Source organism: Nyctibius grandis, chromosome 9 (assembly GCF_013368605.1).
Source record: "Nyctibius grandis isolate bNycGra1 chromosome 9, bNycGra1.pri, whole genome shotgun sequence".
NCBI lineage: Eukaryota > Metazoa > Chordata > Aves > Nyctibiiformes > Nyctibiidae > Nyctibius > Nyctibius grandis.
Window position 1 is genome coordinate 26,983,907 of NC_090666.1, and position 26,428 is coordinate 27,010,334.

Below are 26,428 nucleotides of genomic sequence, written 5' to 3' on the forward strand. Positions count from 1 at the left end.
TGGAGAGCTTAGCACAGCAGGCTAACGACAGGTAAAGCCTTTATGAAGCCCCTCCCAGTCAACTATCAAAACCGAAGGGTCCCTGGAACAGGACACAACCAAAACTGGTCCCAGTGCTCCTCCTCTCTTTCTTTAGACTAAGTAGATGCTCTGCACAGATGTAACTTCCTCTTTCTGCAGAGCAGGGACAACTCTCTAATTGCTTCTAACTTGAACCATAAAAATCAAAACCTTCTCCCAGATACCTCCCATCCGCTCCTTTGTAACAGTGCGGCTGTTGCCATGGTCCTCTGTTATCCTGTTGCATTGCAGTTCACTATTCCTCTTCCTGGAATCCATAGTGGCAGCGACTGCACACTGTGAACTGCCCCGCCATCTCCCTTGTCAATGCAGAAGAAACATAGGCACAACCAAGGCCTGAAATACTATATCAAGAAACTACAATTTTTCTCTCTGTAGTAGATTTAAGACTCTGTACTAACTAGTTAAGTAGTATTATGTTGCATTTTCAATTGCCACATCAGAGCTAGTCCTGTGAACAACTCGTTATTTTACTGTAAAAAAAATCGTATGTGGAAGGGCTGTTGATTGGGCAACTTCCCACCAGTTTAGAATATTAGGAGTGAATAGGTCACGTTTTGTATTTCAACTAATTGGAAGTTTTACCTTTAATGACTATGGAGGAAGATAAACATTACTCCTGTTTGCTATGGGAGGGCTGCATTTATTTTAATTTATTAGTGTAACTCAGCATTAAGTTCATCCACACTAGAACCATTCTTGAAAACCATTTTGATTTCAGTAAGTTTATAACTAGTAGTAGTAAACAGGGACAATCCCTCAGAATCATTTGAAACAGCACAATACACTTAATTTTAACGGCTGATAATGTTTTTTATTATCTCTTTTAAATAAGAAAAAAGGGAGAACTCAATTAGCTTAAATTAAATTCAGGGTATTAGACCCTAACAGCTAATGAAAATAATACAGATTTATTTTTGTAATTAATGAAGTCCCAGAGAATTAGACTTTATTTCACTTTTGGGAGACGGTGGCAGCTACAAGTCCGTTTGCCATTACACACATGGAAAAAATTACTGCCTGTGGAAAGAACAAGAAAAAAGTTACCTATAAAACAAAACTGGAAGAGAAATACTTCTTCCAGAAGCAGAAAAAAAAGACAGTGCTATTTTGAAAAAAACACAATGAGAACATACACACAGTATAAAGCCTAGTACTTTCAAGACTAGCTTCTTTGAGAAAACATATTTATCAGTTCCATAGCAGTGTTCCTACAACTTAGAAGAGTAATCTAGAAAGACACAGGTTATATGAAAGATACTTGCATGCAAAAAATGTTTTCTTGCAGTTGCCACACATCCCCAGCAGATTCATGGCAATTAATCACTACTATTCCTTGTTCACTGCTTCACAAAGTAAAATGTTACCAAAACCCATGACCAATAGCTCTCTAGAAAGACCAAGTCCTCACATCATGCTGGCTTGAGTAACTCTGTCTTAATCCACTTTGACGTGGACTAGTAACTGTGCCTACATTTACTGGCTACCAGGGGATGCAGCATCTTCTTAGGAATGCCGTAATATACTCATGATTAAGCTACATAACAACAACAAAGAACACCACAAATAAAAAGAGATAATCTGTATAGCCTTCTTCTACAGATGAGGAGCTGAGGTTCAGAGACAGTAAAACAACTTTCTCAGAGTTGCATTGGAAGTTCAGTAGCTGGAAACAAAGATACATGCAAGTAAACTAAGACCATAACCAAAAGACTGCTCCCCTTGTCTTATTTTAATTACCTTTAAAATAGAGTGGTAACTTTGAGATCACCCTGAAGCCCTACCTAGTTAAACAAGCCTTTACCAATGAGCACCTTAACGCAAAAGGAATTGATGGATTAAAACCACAGCAGAACTAATGAGGAACAGAAGCAACTTCCCATTTTAGCTCAATAATTATAAACATTAAAAGACAACATCAAAATTCATTCAGACACAGGACTGAAAAAAGCATTCATGTGTCTGCCCACCCCACTGCCTACACCACAGCGGGAGGTCAGCTTTTCAGCCCACTGGAATAGCCCTAACCCTTGCTCAGAGAGGGCTGTACCAAGGCCAACAAGCAGTGCCAGCTATGCCACCAAACTTGGATGATCAAAATTTGTTTATTCTTTTTGTCTATAGCGTGAACTGTTTAATTTTTACTCATTTATCTTCAAAATGCTTTGAAATGAAAAACCACCTTATTAGCATATCACTGTTTATTCCCAGTCTCACAATAAGCTGTTTTCTTAGATGAAATAATTCTATTCCAAAGAAGTATCAGACACATTGCTGGAAACCATACCTGTGTGAAAACTTGTCAAGGTAGATTGATCTTTTTTTAGAACCAGTCAGTCAAAATACTATTCCTTACAAATTCCCAGAAAATCATGGAAGGATAATTTGTAAACAGTACTTTATTAAAGAGGAATATACAGGACTTATGACAAGAGGTAACAAGAGATCTATCCTTCAAAGCCCAAGTCCTGTGAGTACAATGTTTCATTTTCTCCTCCCTAATTCCATACTAACGCATCAAGTAGGGTATTTAAACTCAGCTCAGCTGCCACTTCCATTTAAAAAGGTCTCATGCAGCAGGAGTGGCTTATTAGAATGCCTTTGAAAGAGGACACAGTTATTTATTGAGAACAGCCTTTGTCTCAACAAATAGAAGTGCTGTATAAATGTCAGGATGCTTATAGGTGAATCAATTCTACCAATATAGGCAGTTTATTAACCACATCGTATTTCTATATTATGATTTAGCGCAAAGTACATTTAAATTGCCAGACTACAAAATCTTTGAAGTGACCTCTCAGAAGAGTTTCCACATTAGTGCATCTGATGAGTTGGACTGGAAGCATTCATTCAACTCACCCTACCTGCAGGCAGCTTTTCCATAGCGATAGGGAAGGACAGCCCTTGCAAAGAGCAAAGCCATGAAGTTCTACCACAGCAAGAACTGGCTAAGATAATAACTTAACAGCAAAATCAGTGACAGCTGATTGACAACAAAGAATAACATTGATCCTACATGAAACTGAAGCCTACTGAAAACATCCCAGCTCTGTCCTAACTCTCCCTTCTCCACTACCTCCGAGAACAGCACACTCAGAGCATAGGGCTCAGCATGGGTATCACAGGGTGCAGCATTTTGTTCCTCTTGAGTCAAGACTTGCATCAGATGGAGGCTCTCAAAGATTATGAACTAGTTCACCGCAATTAAAGTTGCATTGAATTATCTTTATGTAGATAATTCATATCTTGTCATGGCTAAGTTACCAGGACAAGTTAAACTGAGCAAGATCACTCAGTGAGATCTGAAATACTTAGCTAAACTCCTTATGACAAATCAGAGAGACAGCTTTCTGGGACATAAGGCTAAAGCATTTGAATGTTTATCACTTCCTAGAACTCATAGGTATAACTGACACTATAGTACATTGCGTTTCTCAAGTATAACCATCTCTGATCATTCCAATAGTCATTTCTTTAAGAAATCAGAGAATCAGGTTGGAAACTCCCCAGTAAACCTAGAAGAGAAAGACCACAAGGTGAGATTTCCCTCCCAGAAATAGGCTGCACTGAAGTAACTGGCTTCCAGGATATTTTTAATACAACATTGTCCTTTTAAACCTCTGTTTAAAGTTGAATTAGAAGATGACAGTCCTACCTTGATGGAAGCAACATGGAGCAAAGTCTCTCCTTTATAATTTCTTCTGGCAATCATGTTACTACCAGGGGACTTCAACACAGAAGGACTGTGTGGTATTCCTACTTGATTACAAGTCTTAGAAGCAGATGGGGTAGAGGGAGATTTTGAAAGTGAAGGACTATTTATTGCTTGAAAGACTGCAGAGCTTCTCGTCTTCATTAGAGTGTCAGTGAGGTTCGATACAGAGGAGGAAATCTGAACTGGTGTCTTCTGTTCAGTCACGGGCGAGATGGGACAACCCTGAGGTAACTCCTCTAAGCAATCTGCCTGACTGACTGACTTCCCATTAATGCTCCTCTCAGTTCTTGGTCTTTTAGACTGAGAAGTAACTGGAAGTCTGGATTGCTCCCTTACACGTTTTAAAGGTGTAGTTTCATCTTCTATTGACATTGATGTCTCTGTAGCACAATCTTTTTCCCTGCTGACTTGTGTAGGGCACACAACCTCACTGTTACCTTTCCTCTCTGAGGATTTTACCTGTGGTGATATTTTCACATTTTCCGTATTTTTGCTGGAGTCAGCTTCCTTTATAGATCCCTGCTGAAGTGTCTCTTCAGGGCTATTTGGTTCTGGAGTGCACAGGACTACTGGTTGACTGCAGATGGTCACACACTTTTCCTTGGGAGTCTTCTCCTCAACTCCTTTCTGCTCAGGCTTCTCTAAGCTCCACACTTTGTTAATGTCTGCTAGACGTTTCTTCTTCATCGTCTTACTCTGTCTCTGTGTTGGCTTTTTTGTTGGCTTGGAGGGCTTTTCATGAGGAGGGGAGGGGAAGAAATCATAAATTGAAGACGTATCTTGACAAAGGTTATCGCTTTTAGTCTCAGGTTTACTCTTGTTCAGGACACATCGAATCTTCCTACTTCTTGGGCTGAACCACATTTTTATCTGTTCCTTCTTATTCTTTTTCCCCAAGTCTGAGTCTCTTGGTGTGGACATATCTTCTGTTGAACCTAAGTGCATCAGGGAAGAGGAAAAATAATTTATAGAGTACTCTTTAAGTAGAAATCGCAAAGAAAAAAGATCAGAATAATAACAACTGTAACAACTGATGAAGTGTTACTAAATACAATCTATGACTGCCTTGATTTCTTCTGAAGAGACACATGTAATGGCTTTAAAACAACGGGCAAGGTCACAGGCCACTCTGGAGTTCAGAGATCCCACTGCAGGTAAAGCTATCCACCAGGCAAGTGAACAGCCGGTAGAGAAATTTCCTCAATAGTTTGGGTTCACAACACAGCACGTGCACAGATGATTTCTGACCAGGTTATAGAGAGGAAAGAAGCTGGTTCTCTCACTGAGTTTTGCTTGGAAATAGGTTTAACAATGTAGTCTGCATACACAAAAGAGCACAGAAACAATTTTCTAAAAAGATATTACAGTTTGTCTAAAGATGAACACAAAGAATAACTGCAAGGAAGCAAAAATGACATCCTTATAAGAATGCTGAACGTTCCTCACAAATTTTGAATGATTCTGCAGATACAGCACATGAATCAGAGGAATATATAGAAAATCTGTAAGTAATTGTGTCCTGTCATTTGATCCTTTACCCCTTGGTAGTAAATAATTCCAAGGAAGCTACACATTTTGATGATCTCAAACATTTCTTTAAAAATATGTGGTAGAGCAATTTTATAAGTCACAGCATATTACAAATCAATAACCAGATGAATATCCTGTACTCCCAGTGCATGAAATAACAGTTGAGAACAAGGGCTATAAATGGTGTCCTCAATGCCTTAAGAACAAATTAAGGAGCATAAAGTGACCTCTAAGTTAGACACTAATTTAATTTGACAACTACTCTTTCAGTGCAAAAGAACTATCACAGATTTTTTACAGATTCCTTCTTGAAAACCAAAGTTATTTTAGGTTACTTGGAGAAGTCCTGCAAAGAAAACGCACAACTCATTCTTTCTGTTGCCTTCAACCTCAGGGACTAAACTACCATTCACAAAAGTTTTGGTGATTTATAGCAATCAATCACAAAACCAATATTAATTTTGCCTAGTGAGGCAAGTAGGGTATTATTATTATTTTTAAACAGAACTAAGACCAAGATTAGTGGGGCTTTTTTAAACATTTTTGAAATAAACTATTCAAAGTCTTGATTATTACAAGTGAAAGACAGACACTCCTTGCAACAATGTATTAATTTAACCTCAGTGTATTAACTTTCTACAGATAATCTGCCTTTTCCATACCTTCTCTTCTGGTTTTGGAGTTAGTAACTACAGCCTGTTTTCCACAGCAAGCTGTGATAAACTCAGAGATAGCAGACAAACTAGTCCCAACCCCTTAGCCACAAAAAAATAAGTCTGAAATTTCACTTAAAACAGAGCTGTATAGCTAGTAATTCAACACCAAAATAGACATTTAGGGTTTTCTTTTAAAGCATTATTTCAAGGTTAAGTGTTTCTTCAATCTGGATTTAAATTCCCCCTACTTACCCCTTGAATTAAACTATGCTAGATACTAGATTTAGCTAGGGTAATATGTAAGGCATCAGACCAAAAGTGTCTTTAAGAATACAGCTTGAGGCTAGCTAATCAATCATTTAGGTATTTAAAGATAATCAAGTACAGAACTGAAGCTATTTGGTTTTCCTGTAGGGCTGGGCTTGGTGCAAACAGGAAAAAAAGCACTGAAATTGAGACTGAAATCTCATAACTAGCTAGCCCTCACAAAGATATCGTACCCAATTGCATTCTGACAATAACAGCTAAAAAAAGGAAGAGCTTGATTGCAAACAGATGCAAAATACAAAACAGTTACTATTTACTTGTCTTGCCTTCACTGTTTACACAACTAGCAGATTTCCTTCTAAAATATTTACCTTGCTAGAACTATCAGTCATCTCCAAGTAAAGAGCAAGAATAAAATCAGCTTGCAAAAGTAATTTGTGCGACAATTTTGTGATGGCCAGAATTCTTTTTGATGTGTACAGCACAGTAAGACTTTTAAAGTCCAAGTGACAAATTCAATCAAAGGCACTGTCTTTCAGAAGTAGGATCTAAAGCAACATAACACAATTAAGTATTTACACTGGAAGCTATGTATATACCACTTTTGGCAGCAAGAAAGTTTGTGAAAAAATAAACCACAAAGGTTCTTAAACTGGCCTTTCATTACTGGTTGCTCAGCAGGGACTTGCTAGTCAGGTTATTAAAAACCTGCTGAAAATACACCAAATACTTACTTTCCCAGGATTATTTTTCCTCACATGCAACTACTTTAGGTGTAAAAGAATATGCTGCATGTTTTAGAACGGGGAGGCACTCACAGAACATGTTTAAAAGGCCACGCATAGTGTTAAAGAGATCAGTCGCATCAAGAGGCCAGGCATGCACACACAGGGAGCCCCCAAAGCCTACTGGGGAAGATACTGCAATTGCTGCCAGCGTGTTTGTTGTGTGTATCAGCTGTTCTTCAGTAACTCCATCGTTTGGAACATTCTGTAGCTAACATCAACTTTACCTGAACAGTTCTGCATAGCATCTGCAAAGAAATTATATTCTTAGACTCTGCTGCCCCTTTCTTCCATTTCTAAAGCATACAACGTAGGGAGTAGAAGTAATACGGACAAATGGCCAATCTACCCTGCCTGAAAATCTAATCCTCTGATGCGCCCAGAGCTGTGAGAGAGAGAGAGAGAGGAGATACAGCGCTAAGGAACTGAAAGAAAGTTCTTATGGTTGTAAATGTTAATTTATATAAAGAGGGTATTATCTGGTAGCTCAGTGCATTCAGTCAAACTACCTTCAGAGAAAATTGCTCATAGAAACATGGATCCAAAGGAATTCTTTGCTGTCTCCAAGTTGAAAGCCAGAGCTTGTGTCACAACAGGAATGAAAAAATTACTATATATGATTAAGATTTAATTTTCTTTTTAATACATAAGAAGTATCCTCCCAAAATTTTTAGAGATGCATTGAGACAAGGTAAATCAGTAAAGCACGCCTTACTAATTCTAGATTTTAAGCATTTGCAATAGCGTAAAGACTAGCCACAATAACAGTATTAAAATCAGCCTATAGTAAATGCATTAAATTTAGTCTCCATTACCTACTAAACGTAACATTCATATACACAATACATTAACTGAATTCTTTCTAAATTAGACTTATTTGCACATAATAAGCACAAGTTTCTTAATACTGACATTTAATAGAGTTGAATTTCTTAAGTGTTAAAAGGGTTGAGAGTAGACAAAAATATTAGGAGATACACAGTGCCTTGCAACTGGAGAGCTCCATCTCCAAGTTCTGCTGTAGCGCAATAACAGGCTAGAGCAGGAAAAAAAAGAGCAATTAGACAATGTAGTTTAGCTATCATTAATCTGCATCAAAGGAATATAACGATGCACATTGTGTGCCTTTCAAATTATTCTCTATTATGGGTTTCAGAACAGAAGTTGGAAATCTCTTTGACAAACTAGTCCCTTATTAAAAATCAAAGGGAAGTGCTTTCATACCATCTGTGCAACATTAGTGCCTTCACTGAAGAATAATTATTTTGCAAGTTAAGTATTCAACACGGCGGGGGGGAAAGGGAGAAATTCCAGCTATTCAAAACCTCATCTTTAGCTATTATGAAAAATGTCATAGCATATATGAAATGCAATGTAATCTGTTACAAGAGGACTTCAACATCTTCCCCTCCACATCAGTAAATGTAAAACTAAATTATGATACTAGAAAGGCTAATCAAAAGTTAATCTCTCCTACTGTCCACCAGCATCAACATAAGCTTAGGAAGCTTTGACCAACACCTGCAAAGTCTAGCTCTGTATAAGAAGGGGGGAGGAAGGCTTTCTGTTTGACCGTGTTAGAGCAAAGAAGATTATGTTACAAAGAATAAGGTAAAATCATCTAGAAGTGGTGGTTGTGAAAATTTACGACAATCTCTTCTTTTTAAAGAGCATCACACAGAAAAATTTGCTTAAGTATTTAGAAATTCACTTTCAAAATTATTACTGTAAATCAATCTTCTTCATCTTTGGTATACTATAGACACTATGTCCATGATTCAACAAGTTCTTACTAATTACCCACCTATGAAGCCTATCATCCCATCAACTCAAATTATCAAGATGTCTGGGACTCTGCAACATTATAGCTAAAGATTTTGAGGTGCAAACATCCCATTGATGAAGTCTGCCAGCCAGATAGCTTCCCATTACCCTCGTAAAGGCACAACACTAAGCAGTGAAAAGGTCAGACAGCTCTCCTCACCTTGCCACAGACTAAGGATATAACATCTCTAACAAGTGAATTAATTTTGAGACTCAGCATTTGCTACCTATAGCTTGCATTTTCTAGCTGTTTTCGGGTTTGTTGTTTGCCAGTTCCCCTTCAGTTACCCCAGTACTATTCTGCAGTGTCATTTGCTGTGCTTTCCTTTTAAAAGGGACGATCCAGGGAACTATAGGCCTGTCAGCCTGACCTCGGTGCCAGGCAAGGTGATGGAACAGATCATCCTGAGTGCCATTACACGGCACATGCAGGAGAATCGGGGCATTGGGGCCAGCCAACATGGATTCATGAAAGGCAGGTCCTGCTCGACCAACCTGGTCTCCTTCTATGACAAAGTGACCCGCTTAGTAGATGAGGGCAGGGCTGTGGATGTAGTCTATCTAGACTTCAGTAAGGCATTCGACACTGTCTCCCACAGCATCCTTCTAGACAAACTGGCTGCCTGGGGCTTGGATGGGTGGACTCTGCAATGGGTTAAAAACTGGCTGGATGGCCGAGCCCAGAGAGTGGTGGTGAATGGGGCAAAGTCCAGCTGGCGGCCAGTCACTAGCGGTGTTCCCCAGGGCTCAGTTCTGGGGCCGGTGCTGTTCAATATCTTTATAGATGATCTAGACGTAGGGATTGAGTGCACCCTCAGCAAATTTGCAAATGACACCAAGCTGGGTGGCAGTGTCAATCCGCTGGAGGGTAGGAAGGCCCTACAGAGGGATTTGGACAGGTTAGATAGATGGGCCGAGACCAACGGCATGAGGTTCAACAAGAACAAGTGCCAGGTCTTACACTTCAGCCACAACAACCCCATGCAGCTCTACAGGCTGGGGGAAGAGTGGTCAGAAAGCGGCCCAGTGGAAAGAGACCTGGGGGTGCTGATCGACAGCCAGCTAAACATGAGCCAGCAGTGTGCCCAGGTGGCCAAGAAGGCCAATGGCATCCTGGCCTCTATTAGGAATAGTGTAGCCAGCCGGTCTAGGGAAGTGATTGTCCCTCTCTACTCGGCACTGGTGAGGCCGCACCTTGAATACTGTGTTCAGTTCTGGGCCCCGCACTTCAAGAAAGATGTTGAGGTGTTGGAGCGAGTCCAGAGGAGGGCGACCAAGCTGGTGAAGGGTCTGGAGGGTCTGACCTACGAGGAACGGCTGAGAGGGGGCTGGGGTTGTTTAGCCTGGAGAAGAGGAGGCTCAGAGGTGACCTTATTGCAGCCTACAACTACCTGAAGGGAGGTTGTAGTGAAGTGGGAGTTGGCCTCTTCTCCCGGGCAACTAGCGATAGGACAAGAGGACACAGCCTCAAGCTTCGCCAGGGGAGGTTGGACATCAGGAAGAATTTCTTTACAGAAACGGTTATTAGACATTGGAATGGGCTGCCCAGGGAGGTGGTGGAGTCACCATCTCTGGATGTGTTTAAGAAAAGACTGGACATGGCACTTAGTGCCATGGTCTAGTTGACAGGGTGGTGTAGGGGCAGCGGTTGGACTCGATGATCCCTGAGGTCTCTTCCAACCTGGTTGATTCTGTGATTCTGTGAAATTAAAATGGAAGCATTAGCTGTTTTGTCCAGTCTTTCCTGAATTGCTGTTGCTTCTTAGAACACAAACATAGTTTGGCAAAAAGCTATCCTTATCCCAGCGGAGTACAAAGTGAGATTGCTCTTATATCCACTGTGGAACCTGGGGGTAAAGGGATTTTTATACTTGAACTTTCAACATGTGAGCTTAACCCTATCCTTTTCAGTAACACACACAACTTACTGCGTTCACTAGGTATGTCTTAGATTAAAAAATGGGTAGTATGATGCATTTGCATTAGAAACTTCAGCAGCAACAAGGATCTCAAACAGAAGCCTTAAGACAAGCCACAATTGTCTCAAAACAAGGCATATAAAACATATGCAAAAGACATATAAAACAAATATATGGAAAATTTCCTTTTTTCAACTGCTTCTCTTCCTTTTCTCCACAGAAAGACTGATTCTTCAGTCTGTTTCCTTTACTGGAACGTAATATACAGTATCTGACCTTCTAGGAAAAAAGAAAAGAAAGTATCTTTACAGGAACATGGCACAAGTACAGTGCCGTAAGAACATGAAAGCAACCCCTTAACGAGAGAGGCCCTGATTGTCCAAACTCACATTTTCACTTTGTATACATTAAGTTCAAGACATACATCTATGGGAGGTGACAGATTTGCCATAGATGAGTGACAAAACATCCTAAAGGATTTGCTCGTAAAATCTCAAAAGGTACAGCATCCTGTGATTTGCCCTAGTACAACACATAACTGGCTGTTGTTAGAGGTGTGCTCATTTACTCATGTATCCAAACCATTCCTGACAATGAACTATCACCAGCTCAGTAGGTTTTTCCCTTAACTTCAGTATGAAACATCCAAAAGGCCCTTAATCCTTAGTACACTGCAAAGACCACAACTGATGGAAAGTAACCTCCCACATCAGTTCATGACTTTAGCTCCAAATAAAACATTCTTGTAAACTTCAATTTTGTGTCTGCTTTTAAGTCAGAACAAGGAATGATAAAAAGAACCTCATTTTGTTCTGTGGTTTAGTCACATCATGTAAACTTTGTTTTAAAACAACTATGGGATTAAATGTATTATTCAACTTCTAGTACAGTTAGACATCAGACCAATTTTTGAGAGTTAATCCATTTGTAAGAGTTCTCCAAAATGTCTAAACAGTACCAATAATACTACCACGTTGTATTTTAAATGCTTTATTTATAGCATCACAAACAGCTCCTCTCAAGATATTCTCTTCCAGCTATGTTTTTAAAAGCTTTCACCGCTTAAAATGTTTTCCTGAAATCCTATTTAAACAATCATCTATATTTTCTATGCTCCAGAAGATTTAATCACCATAGGATTTTATATCTATATAAAATGTATTCCTTTACAGTTGGACATAGGCTACCAGCCTCCTCACTTAAATGCATTTTGATGTCAATAAAGAGCTACCCCATAAATGAACATGAAGGTGCTGATGGGATTAGACTTAGAAAAAGAGTATTTAATTTAGACAAACATATTAGGAAGCAACAATGAAGGAAGAATTACCTTTTCTGTATCTGACAGCTAAATGAATGTTTTCTAAAACTTGATATTACATAAAATGCTCCTCTCTGAGCTTGCAGAAGAGACATACATTCACCTACGCTTATTTCACTTCATTTTTTCTACTTTGACAATAAGCCTAAAATTTGATAAAGAGATGAATTCCCAGAGTATGATCTCTGCAATCTTCTAGCACAGTCAGCAATGACAAAATTCTATTGTAGCAGACTAGCTGATTGTTAGGGACCAGAAAATAAATGAGTTACGACTTGCCTCCTTTCCCTTTTAGGCAAGGAACACAGATTATATTTTTCCATGTGCAAAAACCCTGAACTGAAAGTTACTGGGACAGCATGCGTGCCTTGGTGCACAAATACACAAGAGGCAAGAGAATATATGCATTAACCCTTTAACAGGGCCCCCCTAAAGAAGTGTACACTGCACAACATTACACATTTATGCTCCCCTAGGAGCACAAGATATAACAACTTGTGCCCCGAGTTTGTGCAACTAACTGCCACATGACTTGGGAATCTATCCCACTTTCATCTAATTTTGGAAGACAGATTCTAACGAATTATGGACTAAACCACTCATGCAGATTTCTTAGTAAAACAGACTCAAAGAACGCACAATCCATATAGACAGTTCTCTTCAAATCAAGTTTTCCAAACATGACTGGGAACAGCCTGTCAGAATCTTAAACAGGGCTGCACTGCTCCTTCTGTATAAAGCCCATGAAATGAAACGGAGCGGTCTGGATTCAACGGCTGCCAGAGACCCAGGTTTGCTCTTACCTGAGGTGTCCGCCCCCAGTAGATACCGCAGTTTGCTGCAAAGCTGAATCATGTTATCTAGTTGCCGGTTTATCTGTGCATCTTGCACCCAGGCTGGCACATGGCACACTGGGCATTCTGTGCCAACGCAGTCACCCACACAAGATCTGAAAGTCAAACGTAAAAATCCATTATCCAGCATAAGTTATCTACTGTACGCGCTATCAACCTTTTCACAGCCAAATGCGCAGCAAGAACGTCTTATTTTAGCATTCTCAAACCACTGTTGTAAAGCCCATATGAGTTAGTCACAAATGCAGGAGAGGACATATTTATCATGGCAAGTGACAAGCCATAATTAAGCAAGCCAAGTCCAGAGCCTTGTCAGCACACTATCATGAAAGACATGGTATCTTGTGACTCCCACAGACTCACAAGCTGATCCAACTTTTCAAGGCATGCTAAAGCTCCGTTGCTGTTTGTCTCCAGATAACAAATAGACTCTAACAGTTAAAACTTCACATTCTTTTACACCTCAGCTAGAGATAGGGCTATTCTTCTGCAGCCTTTATTTTTAAAAAAGTGACAGAAAGCCAACCCACAGTACAATATCACTTCTGCTTATTCCTACCTAAAATTTTCTTGATATTCTGAAGTTTCACCTGTTGAATATTTTTCTCTAAGAGTTCCCATGAGGATCTGCAGGTGTTCAGAGTATCCCATCACTTTTCTCTTTCAGAGCATTTATGTCAGGAGATTATCAAGGTAGGGTGGGGGAACGCATTTACTTAGTAAAGGTCAATTTAGCACTTGGGAGCTGCTTAGTAACACTACTCTCCCTATATAAGCCTAAAATCTTTTATTCATTTGATTTGTCCAGTGAGAGGACCTTATGATTTGCCATCTGAACGGCGACATTCAAGGGCCACAGTAACTTCTCAGTTCCAATCTATCCTATTAAATATACATCATAATTTCACATACTCAAGACTGAATTAAATTCAGAAGTCTCCTTTACCTTACCACCACATAGCACACGCAATTCTAGCCAAAGGTATAAAATTAAATGTGAGCAAATCATGTTAAACATTCAGAAGAACAGAATGCAAGTAATATCAAGGCACTGCTGCCTGGAGATCAAAGTCTATGCATCTAGACTCTAAACATACAGTCAGCTTGGAAGGTGACAGTCATACACACCAAAACCAGTAGCATATCAGTTAACAATACCAGAAGTATAACTACCACCACTTTCCTGAAGAGAAGAGTTATTTTCAGATCTGTTCTCTGCACTGGCATCTCTCCCTCAAACACCACACAAGAATCATGCCTTCAGTTCATTTCAAGACAGGAAATTTGGTACAAAAAAATTGCTGCTAGGTGAGTTTTGTGCTTTAAAAAGCCTGCTCTGAGCAGGTAAAGGACCTCGTGGTTGAGACACTGCTATGATTGGGAGACTGAAGTACAATTCTTGGCTCTGACATATTCTGTATGACATTGACAAATCACTTGGAGCAAAGATAAGAACCAACCAGGTGTCATTCTCTAGGAAAGTTGGCCTCAGGTCTCCCACATCTTTAAAAGGTAGCACAAAGGAAATGCAGAATGACTTTTAAACCACAACATTTCCTAATTACTTCTAGCTGTTGGGATTTTACAGTCATTATCCATTAACTATAACTAACTTAGTAGAGCTACTCAGACAAAACTGCAGAAACTGATCTTAATAAATATCTCTGCCCATAATAAAACCCACGCTGAGGGAGAACCAGCTACATTATGTGTGACCTGATTACTGCAGTTCATTAGTTTCCCATATTTCACTTCATATATCAGAAGCCAGCTCTGGCCATTCACCCCACTCCTTCCTGGGTATATTAATAAATGTCTGGCTTTCGCAATGGATCAGAATCAGTTCATGTTAGAATACTGCAGATTCAACCCATGCCCTACTAAATTTGCTTGTAAACAAATGAATCTAAATTTCCTTAGGTTTATTTAAAAAAATAGCTGCTATCCAAGACTCAGTCATCAAAGGACACATTAAATTGATGACTAAAAGGTCAGGCATACAAAGGAGAAAAGATCAGGTATAAGAATAACATGGGTAATAGCAAATAAACTCTTTTTCTGGAGTAAGAAATAGCTGCTAATGAATGCTTAAGACTCCTATTGGCTATTCTTTCCAGCCTCATCAATGCAAACTGCATAATCTTCCAAAGTCTTGAAAATTTTTCTTTAAAAAAGATACTTCAACGAACAGTGGGTGTTTGAAATCTATCATCTAGAATACACTGGGCTTATCCAAAATAAAACCACAAGGCCTTAGATGCCCAACAACAAAACAATTATATTTATTAAGCAATCCACATCACACCTGAGAAAAAAACATTTTGTAAGATGGATAAGAGCATATTTATAAATAACTTGTACAAGCTTCCGGGGTTATTTTACCAAGGAGTCTGTGGACAGGTAATACAAATGGAACAAGTAACAAAAAATTGGCTTCAGATGGCAGAATCTTCTACTGCAATTAGTGGCCAAAGATGGGAAAGACCTCGCATGTCTGGATAGAAAGAAATAATTTGTACATCTTTTAATACATCCATAGTGGGGGGGAAGAGATGCTGAGAGCATCTGTCCCATAATCAGTTACTCTGTAAAATGCAAGACAATCTTTTGCTAGTACTTTACTCTTCAGACCTTCAACACTTCAAGCTCCCATTAGAAGGCTGCAGCTGAAGACAGGAAGTAAATACACAGGCACCACGGAGGGAGGGAGCGTTTTCCTCTGCTTTTATTGACACAGTGACTAGAGTATTAACAAGAGGCAAAGCTGAATATCTAGACTGATTTATAAGCAGAGGTGAAAAAGTGTCTATCCTCTCCACTGTAACAAGCATAGGATTTTAATAGACAGCTCAGATCTGTGCTGTGCAGAGAAACTGTTTAAGATATATGACTGACCTTTTAACTCCTCGTGTTTGCAGCGACATACAGGACAGCCAGAAGGCTCCACCACCTTCCCCAAATGAAGTTCTGGGGCAGGAACATTTTAGACTCTGCCTGTACCGATGATGCAGAGAGTTGTCCTAAGACAGGCCAAGTGACTACCACCTCCTCAAACCTGCCTCATTAGCAGGATGTTTTTAACTCAACTCAGGTTTTTTTGAACACTCAGATCATTTGACAAACTGTAAGCAGAGGTACTTATGCTATCCCAACATGTTCGGATGGCCATGAATACAGGAACAGTTACAGTGGCAGGTCTGAAGGAGCAAAGCCATTAGCATAGCAGAAGTTGGAAGGAATGACAAGCAGCACCTGATGCTCTCACGCAGAGCAAAGCCCCCTTGGAAACAGGAAGCATCCTTCCAGGCTGACCATTTTTCTTTGTTTTGAAGGGAGGAAGAGGAAGAAGTTGGAGATGACAGTAAGAACTGGAAACTGTTTTCTCCTACCCCACTACAAGTGGACACCCCTCCACCAGACTGAGGGTTCCCTTTACACCTGGCCCACACCCTGAAGCCTAAACCAGCACTCACAAAGCCAGGCCTTCGCTCTAGCAAGCCAGACACCCACCCCAGAGCAATAAGCTGGACCTACCGGGGGACAGCAGCTCTCGCTTTCCTCTCCCCGGCCAGAAAGCACCACCGGTGCCCACCCTACGGTGCTCCCTACGGCAGTAGCCCTTTCTCCAAAGCACGGCAGGACGGAAGGCGGAGGGCTCGGGCCGCGCTGGGGAGAGATGCAGGGCGGACGGGCCCCGGCACACCACGGTACTTACAGGCAGAAGACGTGCTCGCAGTGCCCCAGGGACACGGGCTGCTGCAGGACGCCGGCGCTGTGGACAGAGGAAGGAGAAACGCGGCGGTATTAACACATGCGGCCTGAAGGGCACAGCTGCAGCGGCGACTCCGCGGCCCGCCGGCAGCCGGGACGTAACGGCCGCGGGGCCGGGGTGGGAAGGGGAAGGGGGGCAGCCGTTACCAGCGGGAGCAGCTCAGCGCCCTCTCCAGCCGCTCCAGCGCGGCGCGGGTGCGGGCCCAGGGCGGGCCGGGAGGCGCCATGGCAGTAGCGGTGAGGGGCTGGCCGCCCGGGGCCGGCCGGTTGCCCGAGCGGCCGTGCAGCACCTCCCGCATGTCTTCCCGCCGCCGCTGCTCCTCCAAATTCCCCGCCCGCCGCCACTGCGCAGGCGCCGGGGGCTGCCCGCCCGCCAGCGCGCATGCGCCCCCGGAGCAGCCGCGCTCACCACCCGCAGGGCCGCCGCGCTTCCCGCGCTTCGGGAGCGGGGCGGGGCCGGAGGAGGGGAGGGGCCGCGCGGGAAGGGGCGGGGCCACCGTGAGGGGAGGGCTGAGGGAAATGGCGGGCTGGCTGGCAGCCAGGCTGAAATGCGGGGTTGATACACCTCAACAGCACCCAAATCGATCAAATACCCAAACCCAGTGCGTCCATGTACATCTTTCCAGTATCTGTTTATCTATAACAAACATGTCTAACACAGCACAAATATCTCCTACCCAAATGAGGCCTGAAACAGGCAGGCGGGCACTGCGTCATGGTGCTGAGGGCTTTTTCCCCTCATGCCTGGCGCCCAGCCCAGGCAGAGCACCTGCCCCATGCCAATGCCTTTCTGCCCTGAATTTAAAAATTTAATTTTCTTCCCTCTCCTCCACCCATTCACCAGCTTCAGGCTGACAGAGATGCTTCACCAGTCACCGTTGCTTTGGGTTTCAAGAGTGTTTTTTTCCTCAGTCTGCGCGTCCAGTAGCACCTCAGGGTTCAGCCCAATCTCCCACTTTTTACAGGCTGCTGTTTCTGAGGTGCTACTTCCATAGACACAGCCCCCGCCTTCCCTGTACACTGTAATTACTGAAGCACATAAAGCAGTTACAACAGGAATTTATCATTTTCAGGTAGAAATACTCCTGGCCAAATAAAAGATAGAGCAGGAATGCCAGGAGCGATTTATAACAGGCTTACTGACATTTCGCATCAAGAAGCTCCACTGGTGAATAAGCATCAAGCCATAAATCTCGGAGCAAACATGATTAAAGCAAGCGAGTTATTCTTTGAGGGAACTTCATCATAAAAGGACGCAGCGGTGCGGAGCTGCAAAATTTGGTTGGCGACAGTCGTAGGAAACAGCCATCAGTATGGGGTCCCAGCAGCCCGTCTGAAATTTCAGCAGCATTTCTCATCCCGCGTCTCCCTCTGTTTGCTTCCTGTGGGTGGATGGTTTCCTCTCATCCCCACTTGCTGGGCGAAGTAAAAGCAGCAAGATGTCTGGTACCGCTGCTCAGCTGAGAGATGGCAGCCTGGGATAGGGACTAATTTGACCACTGGTGGCAACAGGGGCATTTTCCACAGCTCTTACCACATCTAAAGAAAAGGACTTCTACTTAGATGAGTGTTAAATCAGGGCTGAAAATATTTCTTAGTAAGTTATCCTTGTCTTCCAAGAAGGAGGTTCTTCAGTTTTCCAGTTTCACACTCCTCTGTTTCAGTAGTTCATTCCCTCTGTAGCTCCTGAACACTGCGGACATTTCAAATTGGGAATTTTTGTTGTTGTTGTTGCTTTATTTATGGGAGGTTAAATATTTATCTTTGCTACTAACATTAGCCAGAGGTGCAAGGTCAGCACCACACAGGATGGGGAATCATGAAATCTCTCAGCTCCACTGATCCGGGAAAACTTGCTGCTGTCGTCCGAGGCAAGCTGGTGTGTCACAGGGTGACACATCATCACGCTCATCTTAATGGTGGCATATTTGGCCTTTATTAAATCAATGCCGTTGTACCTCCTAACCTGCTTGACCCCAGCAAACACCCTCTTGGCTTTCGCTGTGTTCATGATAAATCCTGATCCTTATCCATGAGAAACTGTGGAGGTACATGGAGGGTCCAAAGGGTCAAACAACAGCCTGTCCTTTGCAGGTGACTCTGTCCCTGCCGAATCAGGGCCTGAGCCCTGAGGGAGAGGGATGGATGGAGGCGTCTCCATCCACACACGTCTTGGTTTTGCCGGAGCAGAGAGGAGGGTTGTTTGTTGTCATCGACAGTGCAGGAGCTGCATCTGTGCACTTGGATCCAGCTGTGAAAAGTGCGGTTTTATCTCTGTAATAACCTGTTCTTTTCTGGTGCTCAGGAAACCCCCCGCTGCATTAATAACAGTGAGCAGTGTCCCCTTCGCTAGCGGCCTGTCATCCCCGGCAGTGGGGATTGGCAGGCCCTCTGCCGCGGAGGGAAGCATCTCTGGGGAAAGAAACAATAGCCTTGGAGGTGAGTGTGGAAGTGAAACAAAACCAAACGCAAACCGCACCTTGTTAAGAGACATGCCTAGGTGTCAGATGCTCCTGGGCGGCAGATGGGCTCGGGCATGTTTCTGGCAGCAGCTGACTGTGGTGAGTTGCTTCAGAGCTCAGCATCCTCCTTGCCGATCTTGGGGGAGGAAAGGGGCAGGGAGAGGTGCCTTGGGCCCTGTACTGCCCAACACGGGGCTTGTCTCCAAGCCCAGCAAGGTTGGGGGCTATCCCGTCCCATGCCCCTGCTGCCTTTTCCCATGCTGTGTGCACATGCCAAAACATCTGGACACAGGGGAGGGATGAGAGCAAGGGACACAGCTGGGCAGGGCACCCTGGCTCCCTTCCCCAGGCTGCAGGGGGTGGAGCTGGGACAGGGACCTGCTCCCTCACACTGCCGAAACCAGGATAAACTCACAAAATAAGCTAAAATGATCATTTGTCCCTTAAAAATGAACGGTTGCCAGATGCAACCTTAATGTCCTACTCACTCTTACTTGGCTGTTGTGTGCTCATCCTGTGCTCCAAAAACACAGCACCCGGCATCTCCCGGTGCCACAGGGTGACTGGAAGACGGTAAAAAAAGGCCTTGCTGCCAAGATGAAACTTTAACGCAATTTGAAACTTTCAGCACAGGTTACAAACAACACTTGATCCATAGATCTCTTGAGCCAACTTGGCATTTATGTTCACAAAATATGAGATGCCAATATATACTGTATAGGACAATAAACCAGATAAGTACCTCGTCTTTCTTTCCTCCACCTGAAATATGTTTAGTGTCCCTCTCAATAAATCCATGTGTGCGCACATAGTCTCCATTGTGCAGAGACATTATGTGCGAATTTACAAACATTTACAACTAAGTTAAACTGAAGCAAAGCACTGCCCTGGGCAGCCAGCATCTAACAAATACATGTGTTCGAGAAAGATGTAAAAGTCAGGAGTGATTCATTGTCCCTAATTTTATAAAGGTTAAGGAGTTGGCGCTCTTGGAAATTTGAGAAACTTCTTCCTCTGCATTGAATTACTACAACCCATTGGACAGTCAGGAGCAAAAAAAAAAAATGATGCAGAGAACAGGGGGAATAGAGAAATATATCTCTAAATTTGGTTTATGCAGTATTTAAAGTACAAGTAAAGCCATTCCAGGCAGTGTAAGGCCCACACACTTTAAAATAAATTTGTTGCATGACAGAAAGCCAGTAAAACGGTTTCAGCAGTGGTGTGATATAGTGCAACAGTCGCGTTCCGTACGTGCATGAGTCAGCCGCTCCGTACCTTGCTGTGCTAAACTGATAATGCCATTTTCAAACAATGCAGGGCTTCGGAGCAAAACCTGCGCTGAAGGATGGCGCCCAGCTTCCCAGCTGATGAGGAAGGTAAAAAATCCTTGTCTACCTCGTCCTTCATTTCAAAGCATTGCCCATCTGGTAAAGACCCTTTTATGTAAATACACCAGTACCTGATATTTTATTTATTAGTGAAGTTCCGCAGCTGTTTTTCAATAAATATACAATTATTACGTGATTCATCATGTAACGGGAAGGAGCGTGCAGGGGGAGGCAGTTCCCTCAAGTCTCACAAGTCAGTTGTTTTCCTGGAGGTTAAAAGAGCCAAAGCGTCTGCGAAGGGAGGGGTCCCTCTCCTCTCATCCGCCCGAATACCAAGCACACCCCAAAAGCACTGTGCCCTGCCACGAAAGGGTGCTCAGCTTCAACATGCCGAGTGCCCACAGCAAGCAACAGGATGGATCCACCTCAGCAGAAGGCTGAAAAAAAACAGGAGGAGGAGCAGCCTCATGTTTTGAATTCCCTCTTTCTCCAAACATTTGAATCAAAGCCTTTGACAGGCTTAGTTTGCTCCTGGGGCCACCTCTCTGGGGCCAATTTTGCTTCGCACCAAAGCCCCATGAACTCACCATGGTCTCAGAGGCATCATGGGCTGTGGCGTCAACTTGGGACTGCTAAGATCATTCTGCACAGTAATTGGTTAGGGCCATTGAGCCAGCAGTGTGCCCAGGTGGCCAAGAAGGCTAACAGCATCCTGGCTAGTATGAGGAATAGTGTGGCCTGCAGGACTAGGGAAGTAATAGTCCCCGTGTACTTGGCACTGGTGAGGCCACACCTTGAGTACTGTGTCCATTTCTGGGCCCCTCACTGCAAGAAAGACATTGAGGTGCTGGAGCAAGTCCAGAGGAGGGCAACAAAGCTGGTGAAGGGTCTAGAGGGTATGTACTATGAGGAGCGGCTGGGGGAACTGGGATTGTTTAGCCCAGAGAAAAGAAGGCTCAGGGGAGACCTTATTGCTCTCTAGAACTACCTGAAAGGAGGTTGTAGCGGGGTGGGGGTCGGCCTCTTCTCCCAGGCAACTAGCAACAGGACTAGAGGACATAGCCTCAAGCTGTGCCAGGGGAGGTTCAGGTTAGACGTTAGGAAAAATTTCTTCACAGAAAGGGTTATTAGGCATTGGAATGGGCTGCCCAGGGAGGTGGTGGAGTCATCATCCCTGGAGGTGTTTAAGAAAAGACTGGATGTGGCACTTAGTGCCATGGACTAGTTGACACAGTGGTGTTAGGTCAAAGGTTGGACTCGATGATCCCAGAGGTCTCTTCCAACCTAGTTGATTCTGTGATTCTGTGATTAGACCAGCAAGTTTTAAGATTTCAAATATTGAGGGATTTGATCCCCAAAAGGAAATAATAATAATAATAATAATAATAATAATAATAATAATAATAATAATAATAATAAAAAGTCTATTACGCTTTCAGACTAAGCAGCAGAGTCAGCATTGCATTTCACGGCATTACATTATTAGTCGATTATAGCAGGAACATCGGTGGATGTTAGACATGGCATTTTTAATTAAAGGCAGCAGCAGAGAAGCCTGTGGTTCATTGGTTCTGCTTTCGCCGTGCGAATTGCTAAATCCAAAGGGCACTTGCACAGAAGATTCGCTCAGAGCACATGCTCTGGACCTGGCGCTGCAGAAGCGCGAGCGGAAAAGCAATGGAGGTGACAGGCAATTTACACCTGCCTCTACCAGGCCCTTCACTGGGTGAGAGCTCTCTGTGGATCCCCGGCTGGGTCAAAACCGTGGGGGATTTTACGAAACTGAGATGACCGTTCTGTGTTTTCCAGAAGAGGGAGATGAGGGGTTTCCGACACATGCAAACCTTCACTTCAACGACTGCTGATGCTCCCCTGCTCCCGGGCTCCCCACCAGTGCTGGGGTGCACGAATGGGTGGCACAGATCCTCCATATCAAACGGTGCCCCCGGGAGTTTTACCTTTCAAAGGAACAGAGGTTTGAACAGGGAATAATTTGCACTCCCCGTCAGCTGCCCAGCCAGACCCCTGGCTCTAAGCTGGTTGAGCTGGACCAAAAATCACCATCAGACCTGGGCCAGGGATTTCAGTGCAGCTGGAAAATGCCCAAATCTTCAGCAGCGTGGATACATCCAGGAAATACCTGTGTGGATAGAGCCAACCAAAAAAACCCCTTCTTGTCCTCTTCCACCTACTACCACCCCAAGGCAGTCCCACAAGCCTGGGTCAACGCTTGGCAGTCTCCTTTGAAAGGACCCAGCATTTCTATAATAAAATCTAAATTTAAAATTTGTTTGCAAAAGGCCAGGTCCTAACTCATCTCAGCGGATGGGCAGAGATGAGGAATAGGGAAAAGCTCTCATCTCAGGGTACGGATGGCAGCAATGCCAGGCCCCACGGATGCGCGCGGCTGCCTTCCCGTTGGCGTGGAGCGGGCCAGGATTTCCCTCGACGAGCCCCGCAGATGGTGTTTGTTTGCTCAGCCACGATAAAAAAGGAAAATATTTGGTGCAATCTGCTAGCAGGCAGAGGCAGACATATGGTCGGTGCAACGCGAGTTTGGATGCTTGGGAAAACGCCGTCAAAGCTTTGCAGCGGCTGTTAGATGTCGGATTGCCCTGGACTTGAGCCGGATACAAGTCCACCTTTGAAGAACTTGGGTGCAGGTTTTGTACAGTGGCTGCTGTGCCTTGAACCCTCTTATTATGGTCTGGATGATCGGGTAGTGAGGTGGATTGTAAACTGGCTGAAGGAAAGAAGCCAGAGAGTAGTGGTCAATGGGACAGAGTCCAGTTGGAGGTCTGTGTCTAGCGGAGTTCCGCAAGGGTCGGTACTGGGACCAGTTCTATTCAATATATTCATTAATGACTTGGATGAGGGATTAGAGTGCGCTGTCAGCAAGTTCGCTGGTGACACAAAACTGGGAGGAGTGGCTGAGATGCCGGAAGGCTGCGCAGCCATTCAGAGAGACCTGGACAGGCTGGAGAGTTGGGCGGGGAGAAATTTAATGAAATATAACAAGGGCAAGTGTAGAGTCCTGCATCTGGGCAAGAACAACCCCATGTACCAGTACAAGTTGGGGGCAGAGCTGTTGGAGAGCAGCGTAGGGGAAAGGGACCTGGGGGTCCTAGTGGACAACAGGATGACCATGAGCCAGCAGTGTGCCCTTGTGGCCAAGAAGGCCAATGGCATCCTGGGGTGTATTAGAAGGGGTGTGGTCAGCAGGTCGAGAGAGGTTCTCCTCCCCCTCTACTCTGCCCTGGTGAGGCCGCATCTGGAGTATTGTGTCCAGTTCTGGGCCCCTCAGTTCAAGAAGGACAGGGAACTGCTAGAGAGAGTCCAGCGCAGAGCCACAAAGATGATTAAGGGAGTGGAACATCTCCCTTATGAGGAGAGGCTGAGGGAGCTGGGTCTCTTTAGCTTAGAGAAGAGGAGACTGAGGGGTGACCTCATTAATGTTTATAAATATGTAAAGGGCAAGTGTCAAGAGGATGGAGCCAGGCTCTTCTCAGTGACATCCCTTGACAGGACAAGGGGCAATGGGTGCAAGCTGGAGCACAGGAGGTTCCACTTAAATTTGAGGAAAAACTTCTTTACAGTAAGGGTGACTGAACACTGGAACAGGCTGCCCAGAGAGGTTGTGGAGTCTCCTTCTCTGGAGACATTCAAAACCCGCCTGGACGCGTTCCTGTGTGATATGGTCTAGGCAATCCTGCCCCGGCAGGGGGATTGGACTAGATGATCTTTCGAGGTCCCTTCCAATCCCTAACATTCTGTGATTCTGTGATTCTGTGATTATTAGCCCCACTCTAATTAGTCCTATGTCACGGCCAAACCAGGACATCCTATTACACTATCCCTGTTGTCCTAGAGTTATAATAATTAACCCCATTTTAATTAATGTGAGCCTCAGCTCTGGCTCAACACTTGGAGAAGTTCTCCCTGGTTCTATGTCTGTTCATCTGGCACACACAAAACGCAGGCTAAAAGTGATGCAGGCAAGGAAAGGCAATTGCTTGCACATTCGGACACATTGGAGTCAAGGTGTGCGTGCAGCATCACTTTCGCTCTTTTTACCTGTGACTTATGCACCTGCTGTGAAATGTAGCATTGCAGCAGTGAGCCTGTGGGAAATCTTTTGGGCCACCCCAAAACATAAAATCCTTTTTATTTCCCTTTTAGTTAAATTTTAAAAATCCACACACGCACCACGATGGGACCCTCCATGTCCATCCGATGCAAAGGGAGAATGCTGATGGCAGTGCCTGCTGCGCTGTAAACATCGATTTTTGGGTGCTGTGGGTTGCTTATTTGCTTGTTTGGGTTTTTTTAAACGGAGAAAGCAAGAACATTTCCTTTCCATCGGGGTGCCTTTGTCAGGATTTAATTCCCTTTCCTCCCCCCAAATCTCCTTTTGAAGATGTACAGCCAAGTGTCCCTTTGAAGTTCTCACTTTTAAATTTACCTTTTGGTTGCCGTGTGCTCCATGAGGTTGGTCAGGGATCTCCACGCTGTCAGTCAGGGCTCAGCACCTCCAGTTTCATCAGAATAAAACAAATTACTGGGATTGTGGGCACTGGGCTTTTTTCAGATAGAAATTTGCCGTGACTTGTTAACAATTGAAGAATTCACATTATTTGGGGGGGGGTTGATTAGACCCCCACGGCTATACCTGAGTGCTCAAGGGCAGGGACAGATGCTGTGTCCAAGCACCAAGATGGGGATCCCTGTGGGGTGAAGCTCCATCCCCACTGAATTCAGAAATGCTTTGTGGGGAGGGATGAGGCCACCTCTCCAACCCTGGCATGAGCTCTGCATCCAAAACACCGGGTACAGTCATACTGGTGCCTCTGCCGGCCTTGCTCTGGTGCATGAGCAGCTCAGCCCCACCTTTTAGCTTGAATAAAGTCAAAAGAGGGAAAAAAAATAATATAGCAGCAAGGAGTAGAGTTGGCATTTCTGGAGGATATGAAATGCGTGGGTAATACTCCCCTAATTGAAATTAAAACGCTCCTTCCCTGCTAAGCTTTCCTTCTACAGGCAGGAGCAGAGGGCTCTAGCATGCCACAGAACCCGTGCCTCACGCTTTTTAAATAGAAAAGCCAGAGCTGAGCTGCAAATGAAACAACCAGGAGAACCAAGGGGTTACTGCAGCGATACACGGCTGCAACTCAGTGCCCAGGGAACACTGGCCCGTGCCCTGCACTGGGGCTGCAGGAAGGGCTGGGGGGCGGCGAGACAGCTGCCCCTCCGAAAAGTGTCGAGGACCTCCCGGGGTTGCTCTTTCCCTAGGTGCCGAGTTAGCGCGTCATTGCAAGACAGATTTTGCTCAGCTGCCACTCTGCCCGAACCTTTGCACACCCTCACACGTGGAGATCACAGAGCGTTTTTCCGACTCGCTTCCTAGCAGGAGGAAACTAAGGAACAAAAGCCCCAGCACATCTGTATGTGTTTACAAGTAAGGGTTTATAGTTTTTAAATAGGTAAGGATATTCTTTTTTCTATACTAATCCATACTAAATCCAAATTAACACGATAGCTGTTCCTGATGATTTATGTTGTTATAATAAATAACAGCAACCGCGTGCCGCTTAGCTGATGATTAATGATCCTTATTTACAGTGTGTTCAGCTCAGGTCTGCAGTTTATACTTGCAAACATCAAAGGAGAGTTCAGCTTTCCTTTTCTCCTGTATTTTGAGGCCACGTCGTAAATCCTGTAGGAGCAGCCTTGACAGCTGCATTTTAATCCACAAAGAGGATTGCTATGCACTGCCAGAAGAAACGCCAGTCTGACCCAAGAGCTGCGGGGGCTGTTCCCCTTTGGCCCCGGGGGCACAGCCGGCTTCACCAGCCTCTGAGGGGAAGAGTGCCGAAACCGTGTCGCACCCTCCCCTCTGAGTTACCAGGGTCTGT

The 26,428-nt window shown here is 44.0% G+C and overlaps 1 protein-coding gene across 1 annotated transcript in view; it reads right to left on the reverse strand.

Annotated features, from left to right (window-relative positions):
* The window catches only part of BARD1 (BRCA1 associated RING domain 1), a 45,631-nt gene extending 28,609 nt beyond the window's left edge, over nt 1-17,022 (reverse strand). Inside the window, exons 1-4 of the mRNA XM_068408128.1 lie at nt 16,871-17,022; nt 16,668-16,724; nt 12,902-13,047; nt 3,737-4,731 (exon numbers count right to left, since the gene is read on the reverse strand). Of these exons, the coding sequence (XP_068264229.1) occupies nt 3,737-4,731; nt 12,902-13,047; nt 16,668-16,724; nt 16,871-17,022 (1,350 nt within the window). The remainder of the gene's footprint in view (nt 1-3,736; nt 4,732-12,901; nt 13,048-16,667; nt 16,725-16,870) is intronic.
* Nucleotides 17,023-26,428: the final 9,406 nt, after the last annotated feature.